A 23,014-nucleotide genomic window follows, 5' to 3' on the forward strand; every position below is an offset into this window, starting at 1 on the left:
ATACATTAGCCAATTTAAGTTTCAAGTGAAAACTGGATAGTCAATGAGTGATTTGTTGAAGATTCTTAGGGGGGGTCTTTCAATCATTCACTAACTCATGTAATCAGATTTTTTTCCCAGTGCCTAATGTGTAAAAGAATCACAATAAAGATAAAGAGCATGGGTCTGTGAGGGTGTTTATGAAAGGAACTTTGTCCTCCACTAGAATAGGAAGGGTCTTTCCTGAAGGGCTGAAATTTAGTCAAACATGCAAGCAGCGAAAAAAGAACATTCCCATCTGTAGGAAAAGCATATCCAAAGGCCCCATGGTCAGAGGGAACATGGCCCCCTCAAGGAACTGAGAGTTTATTTGTGTGGGAAAGAAAGGAACCAGATGAAAGGGAAAGACATGGCCCAGGTATTGCTGAGTAGAGAGACAATAGAGAAACCAGGGAGAACAGGAGCTCAGTGCATCCATCCACGTAAGGGATGCTCCTGCCTGGACAGGTGGATAATAGCGATGGTAGTGAGAAGATCAGTTTTGAAGATAAGGATGACAAAACATGGAGATGACTGGGCTGTGAATGGCAGTGAACAAAGTAATTGAAGATGGCCTTTTTTTTCTCTGAATAAAAATATAAAGTGTGGTGCCATTCACGTAGGTGGAAAATGTAAAGATGGTATTGGGGGGTTAGGGGGTGGAAGAATTGAAAAATTCTGTGTCAAACATGAATTCAAGATTTTCTTCTATATCCAAGTAGAGATATAGAAAAGAAACCTTGGGGCCAGGGATTTAGCTCAGTGGTTCCGCTGCCTGCCTTGCAAGCGGAAGGATCCGAGTTCGATCCTCGGTACAAAAAAAAAAAAGAAAAGAAAAACCTAGACACATTCAGCGAGAGGCAGCGCAAAGGTTAGAGTTGCAGACATTTTGCTAGGGCCGTAAGTATATAGGATTTGAGGCCATGGAACTGACTGAGAACACTCAGGTAGAAAGTATAGAGTGAAAAGAGAAAATGACTCAGAACTGGGCCCTGGGCGTGACAACAGTTTAAAGGTCAGTGGAATGAACAGTGCACAAGGAAGAAGAGAAGCCTGTGATAGAAGATGAGACCAGCGGAGTAGAATATCCTGTGAAGAAAGCATTCCAAGAAGGAACGTGGAGAGCTGGGAGGTTGGGGGATGTGGATCGCCCCAGCCCCGGGACCTGGCAGTGTGGTAATACTGGAGACCTTGACAAGGGCGGTTTCCGTGGAGGGGTAGAGATGAAAGCCTGATGAGAGGGAATTCCAGAGCAGATAGGAAGCAGTAGTGGTCGGCAGCTCTTTAGAAGTTTTGCTATAAAAGAGAACAGAGAAATAGGGCTGTGTTTGGAAGGAGACATGAGGACTAGAGTTTTTTTCTAAATATGGGTTATTGTAGCATTGTGATTTACTAGCAGGGATAGCTCTGTAAATATGGAAATATTAGTGATGCTAAAGAAAACAGGGCTAATGAAAGGAACACTGTCCTTGGTCAGCAAGAGGAGATGGTACTGGATTCACTGTTGGTACATGTGCTGGTCCAAGAATTCTCCATTTCCTGCACACAGTGACTCTGCACCTGAAAATAAACCCACTGTGCCAGCGTGGCAGTATTTTTTGTGTAAGAGTTTCTCCATGAAGGAAGCTTACTGCACTTACAGTAGCACTGACCTAGCACAACGCAAGAAAGCTGTGCCTCAGTCGGGAGCAGTGACAGTAGTGACAGCATGTCCATAGTGACAGGAAGGAAGATGGACTCTGGAAAATTTAGCAACACAGTAGATATCTGTGGAGCATCCACTGGCCCGTTTGCTCTTTGTTTGTTCTTAAGGACGGTTACCCTTGAAGTATAATAACCCTAACAAGTGAGGGTGGGAGGAGTAAGATACTATTTTTATCAAAACTACTTGTAACTGTGATGAGCGTGTCAAATAGTTAACTGCAAATGCTTATGCAAGAATTGCTTGCACATTGCATCTCCAGGTGAGTTGTGAGGAGTTCATGAGAATAGTCACCTGGAGGGAGGACTTTCTTAGGGTTGGGCCTATTGCATCAAAATAGAGATTGTTGCCACCAGACCCATGTCCTCCCAGTATTTCCTGTGGAGTGCTGATCAGGAGAGTTTCTGCATCACTGCATCTCAGTCTTTCATCATTCTCGTTGTCTCACCCACACTGTGTTGCTTCACTGATGAAAAGCAGTCACCTCTTCTAGTTCCATCCATATGGATCAGCTTTGCCTGTCTAATTACAGTTTGCTCTTCAAACAAGCTTCATATTAAGAATCATCTAATCTGGTAAAATATAACAAAGCACAGATTCAAATGTACTGATGAAGCTACAGTCATTCAGCAAACACTTAGTAAAACTAGACCTTTCATAGGCGATAACAATAATATACAAGGCCAAGCTGTTCTCCAGATACCATTGTTCTCTACCTCCTGGCCCTTATGTGTCTTACCATAGTTAACTTTCTCACATGGAGACACAGTACCCGACACCCACAACTTAAAGAGGGCTCCTGTTTTCAGTCCTTAATCGGTTGGCTCCGAAGCAGAAACGGCATGGTGGAAGGGTCTGGTGGAGGAAAGCTGCTCACATCATGGTGGCCAGGAAGCAGAGGGAGAAGGAAGTAGCTGGGGAGCAAGGTGTACCCTTTCTGGTTACCAACCCCGTGACCTGCCTCTCTGACCAGGCCTCACCCCCTGACAGCATAATCCAGTCACTTTCCAAGCATAGGAGGCCTTGGGGGCCATTTTAGATCTAAACCATAATAGTGCCTTCCGTTCTGTCTGTAACATGAATCCTCAAAATGCAAAAGGACAATTCAAGCATCAGATCACCCAGTCAGGCCCTCTCACAAATCTACCACTCCGGATACGCTGGTGAGGCCCTGGCATTTTGCATTTTTCAGGTAATTCTCACGCATGCTGAATTTTGAGAAGCACTAGTTTGGATGAACTCCCTTGATGGCTGAGGTTTTGTCTTCACTAAGTGTCTTTGCACTGATTTTTGTTGTCCCCAGTTAATCCACCAGGTTTAGTGAAGCTGCACTCCAGGTTTAGATTTTCTTAGTCCTTCAATGTGTGAATGTCAACACTGTTGATACTCCATTTATCCACAAGGTGTTTCTCATGGTCCATGTGTGCATTTTGGGAGATGAATTTATGCTTAATCAGATGTTTAGGTTGGGGGAGCTTTCAAAAAAACAAGTTATACGAGATGAGTTTTCTGTAGGGAGTTAGGGTTGAAAAGGAGAAATGGGGTTGACTGAAGATAATTCCTAAATCACAGAATGAGGTAGCAACTGGAAAGCTGTGAATAGCAACTTATTCCCTGTGCATTGGTCCCTCTTTCTTGTTTTCTTCTGTACCCATAGATTTTGGTTGTCACAAGTGATCCTGTGTCTACATTTCTGCGGCAGAAATAAGTGATATGGCCATTCGTGGTAGCAGATTGCAAACTTTGCTTGGCTAAGTTGGAACCCTGAGATCTGAGATAGTCTGGTATTCAGAAACTGAAGCAGGAGAAAAAGAATGAAGCCAGAGGAGCCACATGGTTTTAGATAAATTGGAGCAAATAAAGTCCCTCAACTTCACAATTACCCAGCACCACAGAGAGGCAGTAATATATAAATGCTTTTAGTTGGCTTGGGGACCTGTGAGAGGTCCGTTTCCATAGCTGAGTTACTTGGGACAGGTCTGGAGCTGCCTCTGGGACTAGGCATGAAAGTTATAAGCAGAAATGAAAAGCATTTGAAAGAGAGTAATTCAAGATCTTTGCAGCCCTGTGAAGTCTTATTTCTGGATGACCATAATGTCAAATATATTAAATACTTATCTACCATATTAGATACTTTTGCTGAAGAAAAAAGTAAAAGCATTTTCCACATTTATCTGTTAAATTATTGGCCCATAGAGAAATTACTTAATTTTGATTGGTTGTGATTTCTCAGCATTTATGCATAATTAAGAATTCTTATCAAGTAACCAAAGGTAAGCTGTAATTATGTAACAGGAAAAAAGTGTGTAAATATCAACTTGGACTGTTCATAAAATTCATTATTACATTCTGTGGAATGTTTTTTAGTTTTTATTTCACAGTTGTAATTCGATTTCATAACATTTCTTCAGTTTTCAGTATTTTCCAAAGTCCCTGAAAAGTTCATAGGTCTTCACCATGGGCCTCTTTGTGTCCTGTGAGAAATCAGTAAGAGGGTGAGGTGTTCAATCTAGAAGGAAGGTCTGCATGTCAAATTAAAAAGGACGATAAGAATCTGCAAAACCACTAAAAGTCAGAAGAACCATGAGGTAGAATATGCCGGAAGGTGGTTTTCTGACGGAGGCCTCCCCAGAGCCTTCCTCTTCCAGCAGTGGGCTGGGAACCAACAGCATTAGCATCACCTAAAGCTTGTTTAGAGCTTCAGAATCTCAAGTCTTAAGCTTGATGAAGAATCTCAAGTCTCAAGATCATAACCAGGTCACAGGTATCCATTAAAGTTTGAGAAAGAGGGCTTCTCAGCTCTGGGTACACATGAGAATCACCTAGGAGCTTCAAGAAGCCTGAGGTCCAGTTTGTACCCCAGACCAACACTGGGATGTCTATGAGTGTGACCGGTATTGTAAAACCCGGGTGATTCCAGTTCATGGCCCATTTAAGACTTGCTCTTTCAGAGCAAGGCCTCAGAGGTTCATTGCTTACCAGCAAGTGTAGTTCCAAAGCCATGAATACTGTGTGTGTCTGTGTTTGGGACCAGCATATAAATACCAGCTTGGTAATCCTTGAGCAGAATAACCTCTCTCAGTTGGAAGATTGAGTTTGTCAGCTCCCTTGCAGCACCTGAGGCTGAAATGTTTAAATCCCAGCTGTGCCTTGTTTTACTAATAGTAGAAGTTATTGTTTCTGAGCAACCGCCCAACTAGAGTTGTGGGCCAGAGTTCTGTGCAAATCCCAGGTGTACTGGGACCGTATCTATCTCTCCGTTGAACATCAAAGTAGAAAGTTTGTGCATAAAACCACATTTAAAGGATAAATTTTTTCTTTAATTTTCTTCCCCCCCCCCCCCCCGGTGCTCAGGATTGAACATGTGCCTTGCACATGTTAAGCACATGCTCTGCCACTGAGCAACATGCCCAACTCCTTCAAAAATTTTCTTCTTTAAACCTAGTTCAGTGATCTTTTACTAGATGCTAGGCAAAGAACCATTTCCTTGCTTGATAGCATATCATTTTCTAATAATTAAGATTTAGTTTCACATAGTAAAATTTGAGTAAAATATTTCGGGAACTTCAATGACTTTTTCAGTTATCATTGATTTTGCTAGATTCTGGAAAATAGCCACTTTGTAGAATCATTTGCAGTGATTTATCTCTAATATGAAATTCAGATGATATCTGCTATTTTGGGGACTGAAAAAAATCCACAGGAATCCTCAATGTCATGGATTTTTGTTATCCATAACTTTCACAGTAAGATTCTTTGGAAGATGTAAACAATATATATGAAATACACATGCGTATAACATAGTTCCTGATCACAGTGGAGCAGATGCCTATGAAATGGGGTTTCTTTCTCTTTCCCTTACCTTGCCTAAACTTCTGCCTTCAACCACCCAATCCCTTAGCCTTCTTAGTGTTTCCCTACCTCACAAGAAAGATGGAGTGGTGAATTTCCCAGCACATGATAGCAATAATGAACATTTATATGTCCTTCAAGGACTATAAATATTCTTCTAATTAGTAAATAATCATCTACTGTGTATTTTACTAGTACTGTAACCAAGGAGCCAAGTTGGTGGGGTGTTTTGTTTCGTTTTCTTTTATCTAGCTAGGCCTATACAACTGCAGCCTTCAGTCCTAAATCCTCTGATAGAAACTAGGGCTCATTACCTCACAGCACTACTTTATGCAGGCATCTCAAAAAGGGCCAAAGAAGTTTAAATACTAAGCATTACATATTGGTGTTTAAATGGGGGAGAACAGTAAGAAGGCATCTACTAAACACATGATACGGTCTTTCACTTTGTCCAGTTCCATCTTGAGGCTCTATTTCCTCACGATAGTCAAATATGGAGTTTTAGATTGGTATTAAATCATTTTGCTTTGTTCAGAAATTAATAAAAACATACAAGACATCAAGATATTAACGTGTTTCTGAGTCTTGTGAGTTTATGTAGCTCTTTCTGTTTATCATTTTACCAAGAAACTGACCTCAGTAATTTTCTTTTTTCTTTTTACTTGGCGTCTCTCTTTTGAATTATCTAACATTCCAAATGCATACTGAAGGAAGTTTTCTTTTATCTCAGTTGCTTTTGTTTCTTATCTATTAAATGATTTCCACTAAGGTGAAATTTTCAATTTAAAATATATTCTTTTTATCTCTAGTGTTATTATTACAACAGTTCTGTACCTCTCGGATGCACTTCGTAAAAACTTCTTAAATGAAAACTTTGATTATAAGGTAAGTATCCATTCTGTCTCCATTAGGCTAAAAGTCTCGCATTGTATTTTAGGAAATTACTAAACATTTTTATTCCTGGAATGTATTAGTTTTAACTATGAATAATACTAGAACACTCCTCATTATTTAGAGGAACAAGGTAGGGCTAAAAGAAGATAGGTCTTTATTGTTACTATAAAATTAATTCTTGTTCTTTTCTGTATGGTTCCAATGCGTGACAAAGACAATTTAGAACACAGTATTTTCAAGATATTTTGAAAACAGAGTTTATATGAAGAAAAAGTTTACAAAATAAACACTTTCCTTCCTTACTCTCTTCGCTTCCCATTTTTTAGAATGAGTTAATGAAAAAATATGCAGTGTTAGTATGATTCAGACAGAACTCTGTATATAATAGACAGTGTTACACCTGGGAGCCTACAGATTCTTGATTACTGCCTTTTTAAGTGGGAAATGATAAATGGAAAACAAAGATGGACAAGGATTCTATTTCAGCATTTTGTTTATTTTTTTAACATTTTTGCCATTTGGTTAAGTAGAAATTACAAAAAGGCAGAAATTCAATAAAAATGGAATTTTAATGGTTATGTATTTCTTTTTTTTTGGTACCGGGGATCGAACTTGGGACCTTGCGCTTTCGAGGCAGGCACCGGAACCACTGAGCTAAATCCCTGGCCCATGTATTTCTTTAAATTATAATTTATAGTGCTATATCAAACAGAGCTCTACTTTTTTGGGGTTTTTTTGGTACCTGGGATCGAACTTTGGTCCTTCTGTGAGAGGCAGGTGGCGGAACCACTGAGCTAAATCCCCGGCCAGAGGTCTAGTTTTTGATACTTGTGTTTTCTTCTCTTTAATTCATATAAATTGTGCATCTTTACAAAATTGAACTTGGCATATGTCCCTAATTATTTCTTTGGATAAATATTTACTAGTGGAATTGTTGACTTAAAGGTTGTACAAATTATATTTAACTACCTGTTTCCCTGTATCTACACAAACACAAGCAAAAGCAAGATTTTTTTGATGTTTTCATTTTTGTTTTTCACAGTTACAGAAAGGGAAAACTATTTTTCCCTTTAATTTGCATTTCTTACTAATTATTAGTTGTTAACTAGTTATTGACTAAAGTTCATATCTTACAAATTTTCCATCTTTGTTCATTATTTTGCTTGCAGTCTTATATTCTTTTTTACTTGTAAAAGCACTTTACATGTTACAAACATTCTTTGATATATTCTAACTTATTTGTCTTTAATTTTGCATGGTATCAGTATAGACACAATTTCCTCCCATTATGGCCTACATGGTTTTTAATAACTTTGTATGAGGAAATTTCATTCTGATCTCTTTCTGATATATCTGGTAAAGAAAATTTAGACTCAGAAAATTTGTCAGGACAGAGAACTTTTGAATATTGTCTTAAGGCAATTAGTGTAGCCAAAGAAGAATATACATTTTTTAAACTTCTGTATTAAAAGAAGCTCCAAAACTGAATTTTCATAGGAATAAAGTAATCCATCTTATACTTCAGCCTCTCTGCAGATATTCAGACTAGTTATAAAAAAACAAAACATCTACCATTTAACATATACCAGAGAGCTCATGGAGCCTAGGATTCCACTTTGAAAGAATATTTAAATTGCTAATACTCATTTAGTTAGTCTGCTTCTTTGTTATAGAAAATTGAAAGCATGTATTCTACAAAGTAGAGACTAGTATAATGATCACCCATGTATTTGTGTCCAGCTTTGACGGTTACCAAGTCATGGGCAAACTTATTTCAACTTAACCTCTATCCACTTAGCATTTTGGAAGCACAGCCAAGATACCATGCCACTTTACATGTAAATATTTCTATAACACAATAGTGTTGAAATATCTTGTTCTCATTTTAGATCTGGGACTCCTACTTTTACCTTGCAGTCATTTTTATAAACCAGTTGTGTCTGCAGCTGGAAATGTTCACACCTTCCAAAAAGAAAAAGGTGTTAGAAAAGTAAGTACCAGTGTATAATCAGGTGGGAAATGTTGCCTTTTAAAGGGTGTTTATCCAAATGATTCACAGATCAGAATGGCCATTACTGGAAATCACAAGTAGAAAAGCAATGACCAAAAGGACAGCAAGTAATTTTTATGGAAATCTTTTGTCCAGAATCTTTTAGGATTCAAAATTAGTATAGCAGCAAAAAAATTATGAAACATCCATTTTCCTAAAATGTTTATTTGAAGACTTGATTTAAAGACACCGAGATAAACACATTAAACATCTTTAATTAAAAACATCTTGTATTTAATCCTGAATGTCAGATTGCATTCTAAAAAAACACAAATATTTCTTTGTTCAGGCTTTACTTCTGTTCTGTTACAGGTATGGTGACATGCGGGTAACAATGGGCTGTGAAATTTTCAGCATGTGGCAAAACCTAGGTAAGTGATGAAAAGAGAAGCCACCTCCATTGTACAGCTAGCTCATCATTCTACATTTAAGTTTAGAAATGAGGGCCAATTTACCAATGACAACATTTGAACTGAATGTTGAAATCAATACAGGTGTCTGTAGAAAGTCATTGACATTATGGCATTGAATAAGGCTACAAATAATTCTTTAAATTGATGTCTGTCTATAAAATCATCTTACCTTTATATGTTTCATTATTAGTGATGAGTTTTAGAATCTAGCATTACTCCAGCATTATATACATCATTTCTAGCAATGACCTAACCTTTCAGAATTTGGGACTGTAACAACTTAAAATTTCTAGAATTCTGATTGAGGTTATGAATCATCATCAATTTAGATTAAGGTTCATGAGACATTAACTGAAGCATCACCACCACCCCCGAAAAAAAAAACTTCCAGCCATTGACCTGTGTCATCATAAAGAGTATAGCCAAAGGACTTTAAAAGCATCTGCAGTTGCCAAGAGACTGTTAGATCCAGTTTTGTTAATGTGCCGCAGCATGTAGAGCATATTCCAGCAAATGGATGGCACAGATCTGGTTGCACAGAAAGGAAAAATACTTGAAAAATAAATTGTTTTAAAATTCATTGGCATAGGATCTCTTTCCAGTGATCTGTAACATTTCATTTGGTGTGTTAACTATACAAGTTTTTGGAATTCATCGTTACTGCATTTTAATTCTTCCTTGTGATTTATTAAAGTAGTTGACCTATTTGAGTCAAGTGCATGATGACATGAAAGTGTCTTCACTCTTGTCCTATCCAACTACAACTTTGGGCAGGGTTTGATTTCTGCAAGTGAGCAATGAGTTGATTTTTTTTGTTCTTCTCAAGACAGTGAGGGAAAGGCATGTGTACTTTAGTGACTAAACCGCATTTAAACACAAAGCTGAAGGATTTTGAAATCTGGTCATTATATCCCCTAAACTTACATGTGATCAACTTGCCAGCCCACTGAGACCTAGAACTGCTTAGGTTTCCTGTGTTATTTTTTAACTCATGTCATCCACTAGCAGACATTGAATTTTGTGTGCTAGAGATATAATTCTAAAGTTGTGAAACAATTTACAGTAGTATTAAATGTGCTTTTATAATAACTTTTGAGATACAGAGCAGTTGAACTTTTTCCTGAATAAGTACATATTTGGATCATTTAGTGTGTATTAAGCAGAGAACTTGGCCAAGTGAGGTCTGACTTCTCCATCTTGAATCTTTTGGGCAGAGTCATAAGAGCTCATTTTCCTCTTCACGGGGATGAATCAGTGACTTTGCTAGTTTGTGCTTCAGCTCCAGGAAAATGCACCTGCTTAGAAACAAAACCCTGCAGTAAACAAAGCAGGATTTTTCTCTTCTGTGAGACCACAGGGAATCCTGGGGACAGAGTCTTTGGGCTCTTCGTTGGAACTTTGGGTTATGCTGCTTGTCCCCAGGGTATGTGGAGCACTGGCCGCACTATTCTTTTCATATGATTAAAATAATTCGTTTTTAAGTGTTTTTAATTTTGGTAAAATACACCTAAAATTTTTCTGTCCTAACCATTCCTCCACATACAGTTCAGTCATAGGAAGCACTTGCATTGGCATGCAAGCACTACCATCATTCATCTAGAAAACTTTTTATCTTGCAAAGCTGAAATTCTGTACCCACCAAACAATAATTCTCCATTCCTCTCATTCTCTAGACTTGGAATCACCATCCTCCTTTCTATCTCTGATCTTGGCTACTCTGAGTACCTCACAGAAGTGGAATAATACAATATTTCTCTTTTTGTGACTGATTTATTGTGCTTAGCATGATGGCATCAAGATCCATCCATGTTTAAAATGTGTCAAAATTTCCTTCCTTTTTAAAGTTGAATACTATTCCATCATAGGACTGTGTTATTTTCTTTTGTCCATTCATCCATCAGTGGACACTTAGGTGGCTTCCACCTTCTGGGTTTTGTGAGTAAGCCTGCTCTGAAGATGGGTGCACAGATGTCTGTTTGAGAACCTGCTTTCAGTTCCTTTAGGTATATGTCCAGAAGTAGGATTGGTGGATCATATGGTAATGCTATTTAAATTTTTTTGGGAAACTACCGTACTGTTTTCCATAATTGCTGTACCATTTTACATTCCTATCAACAGAACATAAGGGTTCTAGTTTCCTCTACATCCTGGCCAACACTTGTTACTTCCTGACTTTTTTATAGTCGCCAGCCTAATGGGATGACATCACATTGAGGTTTTGATAAAATAATTAATTTTGACAAGTAAAGACCAGCTAAAGTAAAGTAATAAGTGAACACCCTTTCTGAAATGAGTCATTCCTCAGATTTTCATTATCTAAGTTGAAGGACTAAAAATACTCTGTTAAGAGGAAAAGGTACATATTTTCCCTACCAAATTTCTCCAATTTGTACTAATACCTACAGACTAGTCTGTAAAGACAGAGGTTTGTTACTACTGTGTACCCCCTTTAGGACCTCATCTTGTAGCAAGGGTAAATTTTTTTCTTTCTATTTTTGGGTAAACTCAAATTCTTACTAAATATAAAGTGAGCTTTCTGTGCTACATTTGCAAACACAGAGTCTTGTAACTGCTGTAGAAAAATCAATACTTCCCTAGCAGGCTGTTCTGTGTGCATAAATATAAAATTCCAACAGCCCAAGTAGCAGGTGCCCTAAATACTTCAAAACAAGACCATGTGGCTGGCAGTTAGAGATGGGGAAAGTATACTAAGTCTATGGTTTAATAAGAAATCATTTAAATGAAGTTTAGTTTGTTGTTGCCATACATAGCTCAAAATTTTGCCTTGCTGGTTCAATAGGAATTAAATTTTCAGTGGTCAGGAGGAAGCCTGTTTGGGTTTGCACAGATTCTGTGTTCCCAAAATGTGTTCTCAGCAAGTAAGGCCATTTCCATGCATCCTTGCACAATAATTTAAATGGAGGTGTGGCTGCTCTCTGACTTTTCTTTAAGGCTACAGAATAGTGTATGGATCTTGTTTAGATTGTGATTAAAATAAACAATTATAAATGAGTCATCAGAGAAATTTTAATATCGATTGCATTTTTAATTAAGGAGTTAACGTTTAAGATAAAGGCACTATGATTCTTATAATCATAAATGTCTTGTATATTGAAGATACTTACTGATGTCCTGTACAAGTAAAATGATATGTCCTAGACTTGCTTTAAAATCGTCTAAAGAAAAATAGTTGGAGTGTTAGATAAAACAGAAATAGCAAAAATCTTCATAATTATGAGGCTAGATGGTGTATTTGTTTTATTATTCTGTTATTTTGTATACATTGAAAATTATGAAAAGAAGAAAATTGGATTTTAAAATGTCTATAAACAAGAGATTTTTTCCAAAAGGAGATTCAAAATTCTGAAGCAAATGTTGGTAAATAAAATACATACTAATGATGATCTTCAATGGACAAGCCAAAGGATGTTCAAGAATGATTAAAAACTAAGACAGTAACATTGTAGCTCTAAATCTCATTCTACCAACTGAGGCATGGAAGAACTATCTGGGCTGGCAGTAAATTTAATTTATTGTATATTCCTCCTTTCACTCTCTTTCTTCCCATACACCCAAAAGCTGTGTAAAGGTTGGTGTCCTTCGTGGTGTGCAGGGAGCAGAGAGGCTCTGCTGAGGCTCCTAGTCAAATGCTAAGCTGGCCTTTGCCCCTCTATGGTCCCTTCGTTTCATGGTCCCTTCCAAGGCCCCTCCATGGCCAGTGTGAGCTGCAGGAGCTGTCTGCCGGTCAGGGTCACAGGACAGATGTAAAACTTGCTCATTTTAGGGCTTGCCAGCCTTTACCCAAACAGGAATGTCTCCCTCTTTGCCTTTGTTTCTCTTACTTGAATAAATAGTGGGTTTCAGCTTTTACAAGTGACAGTAAGAGTGATTGAGTTCAGCATGCTCTGCTTTCTGCCCTGACAAAAATAACTGAGGGAAGGAATTGCAAATGCTAGCTGCTGGTTACCTGCTTGAAACCTATATGTTGGGAAGAAGTGGGGAGGAAGCAAAGAGAACAATGAATTGCTATTTCAGTGAGTATGTGGGTCTTGAAAGGATTTTTTTTTTTAGGAAAAAAACATTTAACAAGGAAGTTTCTTTTGAGGTGTTCTTGCTCTGATGTGGATAACAAAGCAGTCTTTTGGGGAAGACAAAGGATTACCTAGGTCAAAAGTAAAGGTAGGAACTCACAGGAATTATAAGCCAAATTTCTTCTTCATGCATAATGGGTACGGATAAGTAATTTAGAGACTGAAAAAAACAATTGTTACCATTGGTGAAACCTCAGTGAGACAGGAAAGGACTGTGTGACTTCAGTGATGGAAATTAAAGGGACTTTCAGATGGGCAGGGGCCTGCAGGTTGGGTCCAGGGCTGTATCCCTGTCTGGACGCTTAGAGCCCTTTGTCTGAGCACTTTAATTCACACTGAAACTAAGCCCAAGGTAAAAATCAAAGTGGCTCCCAATTTTGATAGAGGGGCACTCCCTGTCAATATGCGGTTTCAGTGGGACACCCTGTCCTGAGAATGAGGGTTTGACAGATTGCTCTCTCTGTCTGTACCAGCAAAAGTGTGGGCATATTGCCAGTAGAGACCATGAGGATTTCAATCCTGTAGAGCACTCAGGAACAGGACAAAGGCAAAGAGATCTAGTTCCTTGTTAAAGCAGATACGCACCCCAGGACCCTGGGACAGCATCACTAACTGTGGTCAGGAAGTTGATACGAAGTTGATACTGTATCTCTAATAGAAGATCGTTCCGAGCAGTGGCTTCTGTCAAAGTGCACGAACATGCAAAGGGAATTCAAACTCCCAGAAGTGCAGAGCCTCCATCTCCACATTGCTATATTGGTCTCCAGGCGTGGGCAAGAGGCCACTCAGCAGATCTCTGACAGAGGGGACTGGTGCTTCTATCCTAGCTGGTATATCAGACCTCTGCTAGTTGCCTTTGCTAAAATCAAAGCCCCAAATTCCTAAATTAAACTCATGTTAGAGAAATACATGACTTATGTAGCTGGGAAGCCTGCAGGTAGACCTGGCTTGGGGCATGACAGTTTTTAGAGAACACAGGGCTTACCATTTCCTAACTGCCTTCATTCTGTGTGCTGACCTAGGCTCAGGGGGCTCTCCCTGGTCTGTGGGAGGAGCTCCTGTTGGCTTCAAGCCTGTCTCCCCCTTCCTAAGGGCCACACTTTGGCCCATGGCGTGTTGTGCCCATCAGAAACCAGTCCCTGGGGCCAGAAATAAAGCTGATGTTTGCACAAGGCTCAGGTTAGAGGTCTACTCTGGAGGCCAGGTGGAAAAGTCCATCCCCATTCCAACCACAAGGAAGGACAGATAAATACTTCACCAAAGGACAGCTTGCTGGCCAGGCAGCATATGGGACTACATCCTACATTCAGAAAGAAGAAAGCCCCTCTTCCCTCCCACCCAAGTTCTCATTTGCTTTCTTGCCTTTGCCCTCTCACAGCTGTGAGATGAAAAACTGGCAATCCTTGCCAGTGCTTTTTCTTTCTTTACTCTTTAATTCTATTTTTTTTTTTTTTTTGGTACCGGGGATCGAACTTGGGTCCTTGTGCTTGCGCAGCAGGCAGAGAAACCACTGAGCCAAATCCCTGGCTACTCTTTAATTCCTAATCGGGTTTCCTTTCATCTTACTCTTCTGCCAAGTCTAAAGGCCTGTGTTGAGTCCCATCCATGGAATAGTGATAAAGAGTTCAAACTTAACTTGGGTTCAAATGCTGACCACCCTAGCTACTGGCTGAGGGGCTTGGGACAAGTTGTTTCACTTCCCAGGATTTTAGTTCCCTTCTATCTAGGTGGGAGGTGGTAGTTCCTGCTGCCTGAATTTTTTGTGGGGGAGAAGTGAAATTATATGTATAAAGCAGCCAGAACAATGCCTGCCACAGAGTGACAACTGTCCACTGTTATCACTAGTGAGTCACATCATTTGATACTGTGGTCCCTTCCAACTTTCCAAAAGCCTCGATCAGCCCCCGTCACCTCTTGATTTCCCTGAAGGAGGAAAATGCCCTCTTTTGTAAAACTAGTTTGTCTTCTACTCAGCCTCCCAGCTTGTTCTTGGGCTTTTATCGGATACTTCAGTGTCGTATGGTGTAGCCACGATGCTGAAGGTTAGCTCTTAAGAAATGTATTTTTCATGGCAAGCATTCTGTGTGTGCGTGGGTGGGATGTGCTGAAGATTGAACCTAGAGCTTTTGCACTGAGCTACATTCCCCAGCCCTTTTATTGTTTATTTTGAGTCAGGGTCTTGCTAAGTCACTCATTGCTCATGCTGAAGTCAAACTTAAGATCCTCCTCCCTCAACCTCCCGAAGTGCTGGGATCACAGGCCTATATCACCACATCCAGCTTCCCTATTCTTATTATAAAAATACAGACTTCCGTGAGATTTAACATAGAAGGTTAGGGTGATGAGCTTCACGCCCACCCCTACATGAAATTATCTATGTCCATTCTGCTCTTTATATTCCTTTCCTGTGAGCTTTCAGTACCATACCTTTTAGCACTTGGTGATGCAGCATTTTGAGTTCACTATTGTTATGTTTTAGTCTTTTTAGAAAATAGTTAATACTCATTGTGGCTGCCACTGAACTTTTCATTTAGGTTGTGTATTATGTTTTTAAAATAGGAAATTATATAATACAGATAAGAATCACCTTTTTTCACATAAAAAAAATCACTTGTAGCCAGGCATGGTGGCACATGCCTGTAATCTCAGCCCTGGGGAGGCCGAGGCAGGAGGATTGCTGAGAGTTTGAGGCCAGCCTGGACTACATGGTGAGTTCAAGACCAGCCTGAGCTACAATGTGAGACCCTGTCTCAAAAAAAAAAAATCACTTGTAGTCACACCACTCACAGATAATGACTGTTTGTAACATTTGGGGGTATAATTATGCTGAAAACCTTCACATGTATCTCTCTTTAGCTTCATTTCTAATTTTTTTTGGCCCTCCCCCTCATTTCTAATTTAGGAATGTACAATAATGTACCTAACCAATTCTTGATTATTTAGATATAATTTTCAGTTACATCTTAATGGGTTACTATCTTGTATTTTCTTACTATCTCTATATATTCTATCTCTAAACTGTCTACAAATTCTTGTGGCAACCGTTTTAAACAAATTTTATAAAATTAATTTTATGCAGTTTTATTTAAGACTACTTCTACTGAAACAAATTTTTTATTCAACTTAGGAGAACACAAACTTCATTTCATCCCAGCTCTGATCGGCCCCTTCCTGGAAGTGACCCTGATACCACAGCCAGATCTCCGCAACGTCATGATTCCTATTTTCCATGATATGATGGACTGGGAGCAGAGGCGGAGTGGCAACTTTAAACAGGTAGGAACGGTGCTCCCGGGAACAGTTGGGAGAGCTTCGCTTCTCCTCAAGGGTCCCAGAACCTCTCGATTCAGCTGGAGATGGGAAATGGACCCTGGCCAGCAGGCCCGGGTTCTAGGCCTCCTGTCCCCTCCCACACCACGTGGCCTTGTATGCTTCTCCCAATCCTGTATTCCCCTGAGCCTCCAGGGAAGCTCTGAAAAACCATTTAATTCCTTTCATTGAAAAGATCTTTGATTGCCCAGGTCTGTATTTAAGAGCTTACAGACACTATTTGCTCCCGGTTGGACACGGCACAGAGGAATCCGAGGGTTAATGATTCTTAAAATCATTGAACTCTCAGTGGTCTGCACATTGTGTTTGGTAAATGACTTAGCTTTGAGCATTTTATTCACAGTATGTTTTATTGCTCTTAGCTTGAAGCACGGAAAATTAATTTAAAGGATAAAGTAGTGTTGAAATGCTCACAAAGGAAATTCCCCAGGGATGAACCTACCATTTCTCATTGACTTAGTTTCTAATAGTGCTGCTCCAGTTTTGAGGAGACAGTCTTGTTACAAAACCAGGTCTCATAAGGAATCAGCTGCTTTTGCCATTGAAGCCCCTGCACTTAGAGATAGTAGGTCTACTGTCTGTTCACAGATTCACTGCACCAGCCTGTCTGCCCACAGGTTAACGGCCATCCTTTGAGCTTCTCCAAATGAAGCCTTCCTCACACTTTAGGAATCCCCGTCAACCAACCATACAAGTGATTTGTTTGCATGCATAGACCCTTAAGCATGGGCATCTCACTCATAATCAGTGTATACATTTATTTTCAAGAGAGCTAATAAGTGATTAAAAGGCTTTTTAAAATTGTGCTTGGTGAAGGGTCCCCCTTTCCTTCTTTGTCTTTATCTCTTGGTTGCAATTTAGTTTAAAAGAAGAACTGAGCTCAGTCCTTTGTCAAAGTCACATCTCCCTCCAATCCCTAATTGTTTGAACTTTCAGGCCATAGGGGAGTTTCTCTTCCTTCTCCTGCCTCAGATAGATGAAGGGATATTTTTCCTTTTCTGATATTCAAGTTCCAAGGAATTTACATCCTTGAAAACATAAATGTTTTGACTACAGTTTTCAGGAAATATGTCCTTTCTCTCTTCTATTGCTTATTGCTGACTTAGAACATTTCTATCTGCCTACCATTTGTACATGGATAGGACAAGTTCTCAACTTCAGCAAAGATTTAGTGGAACCTCGAACTGTTTTAGGAAGGAAAACAGATATAAAACACATCAGAGATTTAAATTAATGTATGTGGGCATCCTAATTTGCTGACGCTCTTATATGTAGTGATGTAAGGAAAAAAGAAATAGGACTTGCCAGTTTTTATAGTCCTTAAAAAGAAATTCAAATGTTTAAATAGGATTGTAAGCATTTGTGTTTAAATCACAGATAGATAAATGTCTTTGGCAGCCGGAAAAGCTACCCAGCCAGGAGTTGAAGTCATGTTAACGCCTTCTAAATTAGCCCCCTAGAATTCCAAAGCAATGGCTGCTATTAACCATGGCGGATGTCACTTTCACAAAATATACTACAGCTTTTTCCCTGACATGCAGACATATCTTTTAATTTGACGAGAAATCCTACTCATGGAAGGGAGGAAAAGGAGAATAATATTGGGGTATGTTTCAGGTGGAAGCCAAGTTAATTGACAAACTGGACAGCCTGATGTCAGAAGGCAAAGGTGATGAAACGTACCGTGAGCTCTTCAACAGTATGTGAGTAACATGTCTATCTCAAGTTGCTGCTCTTGAGGGAATTTGGTGTTAGTCCTGAGCTGCTCTGCACCACTGTAGCTGATTGCTGCAAGGACAGCTTGAGTCTCACAGGAGTGCTTTGTCTTTGTGGAGTGTGAAATAAAGGATAATTGCCTAACTCTGGTGAATGGACTTTATTATGTTGATGATTAGACGTGTCTCCTTATTTTAATCTCTGATTAGGACAGGTCGAGAGTGTTACATAACAAATCTCACTCTTTTCATGGTTAATAATGTAAAAAAAAATTACTGCAAGATAAAGATTTTAAGTAGGGTTATGAGTGGGAGAGGAGAATAGGGGTGTGATTGTAATGTCTTCAGTGCTTTCCAAAGCAAGATCCCCTTGGCCGATTAGCTGTTGGAAAGTTAACCTCATTTGCATCTGTTCTTCAGCACCTGACTTAATCCATCAATACTGATTGTTTGCTCAGGGTTATTAATTGCTTCCTAAATATTTGTTATTATACTATCAGAGAGGCGAGTAATTTTTTAGTGAATTCTTTGTTTTGGAGGAGAAAGAAATATTGGAGTGGTACAAGGGGACTTTGAAGTGGTTCCTACCAGTATAATGTGGTCACAGGTGTACACTTGTACCAAGCGTTCATGCCCAGTGTATAAATGGCCAGACAGGACATGTGGGAACAGTTCAGTGCTTTGGAATTTCCCTTTGGCACTTGTTTTCTCTGTGACTTCCTATAGATCTTAGTCATTCTCAAACCTGGTATACTTACAAAGTATTTCTTTTTGAAGGAAGAATTGGCACATTGATCCTGGAAATTGTTTGCAATTCTTCCAGAATTCAGCAATATGCTTTTCTGTTACAAAAATATGCTTTTATTTTTATGCTCAGTCATCACCTAGAACTAAAGATTAATGCTTTAGTGTAGACGATCAAACACATAATTCTGTAACTCACTTTAGCATCATTAATTTGCAATGGTGGGTATATTAATATATAGGCTTAAAAAATATTATGACTGATAGGTTGGGTAGATTTCACCTTGCCTGCTGCAGAGTCGTTCTTGAGGCTTTCAGGAAAATTACATTGAAAGACAAAATCAAGAATGGGTATAGAGATTTCATGTGGTGGCGGTGGGTGATAAAATGCATTCTTTGTACTGAGCCCTGAACAACACCAATTTCTTCCGATACTATAATTAAACCAGAACTTTTAATGATTATTCACCAAGCCCTTGTTCATTCTTGTGTACAAAGCATCTGTCTTTCATGACAGCTGGAGTTTAGCAAGAATTCTGATTAAAACCTCATCCGATATAATAAATTGCTTTTGAAAACTGCTCTCATTTCTGTTACTAGTCCTTGGTTTGAACAAAGAATTAAAATGAAAAAGCACTCAATGAAATGAATCTCTTGAGATTTGTGTTTAATTATTTATAATAAATTCACAAGATTAATAAATACATGCATAGTTCTGTAATGGCTCTTGTCTACTTTAATAAAGGCCTGATAGCATGCAATTTGGATTGCTTGTGTATAAATGTGACTTTGAAATAGAAGATGTACCTTGACATTAGAATCAAACCAATAATTAAAATATTAAGCCTCTATAATTAGGACTATTTTAAGGGACTTGATTCATTCAATGGAAAATTTTATTCTTTTGTTGACTTTTAGCACATTACTAGAAACACTACTATAAATATTTTTATTTCATGCTTTTATGATCAGCATATTGAGAATAAGTCAACTCTAAAGTGATAATTATTACTATCTGGGCTAAGAGAAGAGAGTGAATAACTATATTTCAAGAAACAATAACATGCATTTTTGGCTATAGAAATCACAATGAATTAGGGTAATCACAGTGAGTCACTGCACACATTATGAATTAGGAATACATGCCTTATGGTACTGATTCGCATTGTTGTCTGTAATTCATGTCTAAAACTTCTTTAAAATTTGTTCAGAAGCTAAAAAGGCTGGCAGTAGTTCACCACTTTCCAAAGTGTAGTTCTTGCCAAAATAGCCCCCTTACAGTAAGATTTTAATGTATAGTACCTTCCTTCCTGAGAACTCATCTTTCCCTCTTATCATTATCTTCATTTACTCATACTGTATCTTTTCTAAATCAGTAGAATTTATATTTTTTGAAAGCACTGAAATTGTGGATCACAGGCCACAATGTGAAATATTCAAAATAGAGTGTTAGAAGTAGATTCTGCTTGTCCTGGTGCCACCTGATTCACACATTCACTTTTACTTGCTGAGTCCTCTATGCCAGGCACTTGTGCAGGGCTGGGATGCACCAATGGTTGTGCTGCAGGAGCACATAGTAGGGCTGCCTACAATCTTAGGGGATTTTCAAGGGCTTCCAGAAGAGGTGACATCTGTTTCAGTTCTTTGCTCTAATTCAGTGACTCCAAATTATTTCAGAGATCTTTATCTAATGGTCATATATTTTATGACTAGTTGGGGATAAGGATTAGCTACCTAACAGCATGCCTCAGGTATCTAACTCTTTTCTTTGGACTGCTTAAGAAGAGTATGCACAGGCACTGGTGCCTACTTCAGAGTGATGTTCTCAGGATAATCCTGTTATGGAGAATTAAACCCTACCTCACTCTCCATCTCCAATTCTTTTATGGAGTAAGCACCTAGAGAGCAGCCAGTTATGTGATGCAGGCCTATAATCCCAGCACTCTGGGAGGTTGAGGCAGGAGGATTGAAAACTTAAGCTCAGCCTGGGCAGTTTAGCAAAACCCTGTCTCAAAAATAATAAAATTAAATTAAATTAAAGGCTGGGATGTAGCTCAATGCAAAGGCCTAGTTCAGTTCCCAGTAAGGTGGGGAGGGTAATGTCATCCTGCAGTACCATGGTTCATTCCCTTCCCGGTATGTGGGGTCCCATTGCATGTGCCAGAGCAGCCTTATCAATTAGCAATGAGAAAACATCTCTTAATGTTGTCACATGGGGTCCCTGAAATGCTGAATACAGGCACAAAGGCATGGTTGTAGCCAAGATGAAGATGTTTGGCCTTACCCAAGTTATCTAGAAATATTTTTCTCTTTTTGCTGATAACCTGTCCTTCTCAGTGTGATTAGGTAAAGTGGGGAATGGCAAGGTTCCCAAGAGAAGGAACAAGCCCAGCTGAGAACACAGATGAATAGGTTCTAGGCTTGGCCCTAACATTTGGTCCTGGAGTCAGTTAGGAAAACAGCCTGTGCAAAGCTTTGCTTCTTCTTATAAGAGAATTTTGTAGCTATGATTCCTTACTGCAGCAGGCGGCTGTGCAAATTAATGAAACTCATAAAAGGAAGTCTCCATGTATTTTTAGAATTATTACTTACCTTGAGTTCCTTGTTTTTTTAGCCTCTAAAGTAATAGATGTGGGCTGTCACTTGCAGAGATTTCTACATCATCCTGCATTGCTTTGGCAGGCAGGCAGATTTTCACTTGAGGATTTGTTCAGTACCATTTTGCCATTTAAGCTTAACGTGGTGTTCAGAGGTTTTTAAAAGAAAACATTTAAATAAATGAGGGGGTCTTCCCTTGGAACATTAGTGGAGGCATGCTCTGGCCCTTGCATATGCAATCTCTATACCCATCCGCCCACCCTTAATCTAGGAAACAGATTCGAATAAACCAGAAGAGCAAATGATTGGGAGCATGGAGGCAACAGATGAGGAGACAAGACAGGAGACTGGGCACTGGGATGGCAATAGAAAGGAAAGAGGTAGGGTGGAAAGGAAAATTAGGAGAGAACACAGCCACAAACGAAAGCTTTGACAAAATAGCTTTTTTCTTTAATGTTTACTTTTTCCACTAAGTGCATATATCATATGCTTAGTTTGTATTTGTAAGAAATGTTTTCTCTCAGTCTTATTTCTGAAAGGAAAACAAGGTTTTAGACAGAAATGATGTTCATTAAATTCGGAGGAGTAGGAAATATCCTCATATTACCATGCTTGTGTTCTTTTATCTTTGGGGAAAGTTCAATCATGAAGCCCTTGCCAAGTACAACGTTAATTTGCCAAGAGGGGAAGTGAAAGTAAAACAGATCCTCATTATTATGATTGTTATTATTTTGTGTTTACATAGTGTCTGTGCTCTGAGGTGCACCAGAGTAGGGGAAATGTAGGAGGAGAGATGTGATTCGGGTACTTGTCATCAATCTGCTGTAACAACCACTTAGCAAATCCTATGTGATTAATGACAAAATGAATGAAACTGTTGAGTGAGTGCACAGATAGTACAATATGTATTGAGTGGGCAAATGTTAAGTGAAAGGAAAAAACGCAAAACGTCATACCGCCTGTACAAGAATTTTCCTGTAGCAGTTGCATTGCAGTAAAATTCCTTGGATGAAGATGCATTCTACTGAGAGGTAGGAAAACATTTTTATGTGAATAAAGCAAGATCTTACTTACAAGTAAACTTGGAGGTACTCCTGTTTTTGCTTTTTGCAGTATTATATCATGTTGTAAGGCACAAGCCTCAGTGTAAGAGAGAAGCTAGGAAAAAATGTCTTTGAGCTGCGGGTTACTTTTATATTTTGAAAATCTGATTGTATGCATGTGTTCATATTTTATGACTTGGATAATCTGAAAATCAATTTGCTTTGTCAATGCTTCCTGGATTAGAATTCCACTATTTGGTCCCTATCCTAGGTAAGACATTATTTGCAAATTGTGCTACTTGTGAGATGTTGCAGTGGTTGCTAAGGCATTTAAGGTACTGATGAAAGTAAAATGGTTGTCATGGTTACTGATAAAAATAAATGTTGAAAATGCCCTGGGTTCTTTCTTTTCCAGTCTACTAAAGAAAATTGAGCGGGAAACATGGAGGGAAAGTGGCGTTTCATTAATTGCCACTGTAACTCGTCTGATGGAGAGGCTGCTAGATTACAGGTAAGGCAGGTTCACATTTTCCAGATATGCTGTGATCCAGTTACTACTAGAAT

General features: G+C 38.9%; 1 protein-coding gene across 6 annotated transcripts in view; it reads left to right on the top strand.

Moving 5' to 3' along the window:
• The window catches only part of Dock4 (dedicator of cytokinesis 4), a 445,644-nt gene that overhangs the window by 371,701 nt on the left and 50,929 nt on the right, over positions 1-23,014 (top strand). For 4 of the 6 annotated variants that reach the window (XM_004839630.4, XM_004839627.4, XM_004839629.4 and 1 more), the window contains exons 28-34: positions 6,382-6,457; positions 8,356-8,456; positions 8,829-8,887; positions 16,148-16,296; positions 17,968-18,053; positions 22,695-22,721; positions 22,866-22,961. In XM_004839630.4, coding sequence (XP_004839687.1) covers positions 6,382-6,457; positions 8,356-8,456; positions 8,829-8,887; positions 16,148-16,296; positions 17,968-18,053; positions 22,695-22,721; positions 22,866-22,961 — 594 coding nt within the window. The remainder of the gene's footprint in view (positions 1-6,381; positions 6,458-8,355; positions 8,457-8,828; positions 8,888-16,147; positions 16,297-17,967; positions 18,054-22,694; positions 22,722-22,865; positions 22,962-23,014) is intronic. The other 2 variants (XM_087206716.1, XM_004839628.4) reach the window with 1 other exon arrangement.

This window comes from Heterocephalus glaber, unplaced genomic scaffold (genome assembly GCF_053883595.1).
Source record: "Heterocephalus glaber isolate CG9 unplaced genomic scaffold, H.glaber_assembly_v1.0 deba00000676, whole genome shotgun sequence".
NCBI classification, from domain to species: Eukaryota; Metazoa; Chordata; class Mammalia; order Rodentia; family Bathyergidae; genus Heterocephalus; species Heterocephalus glaber.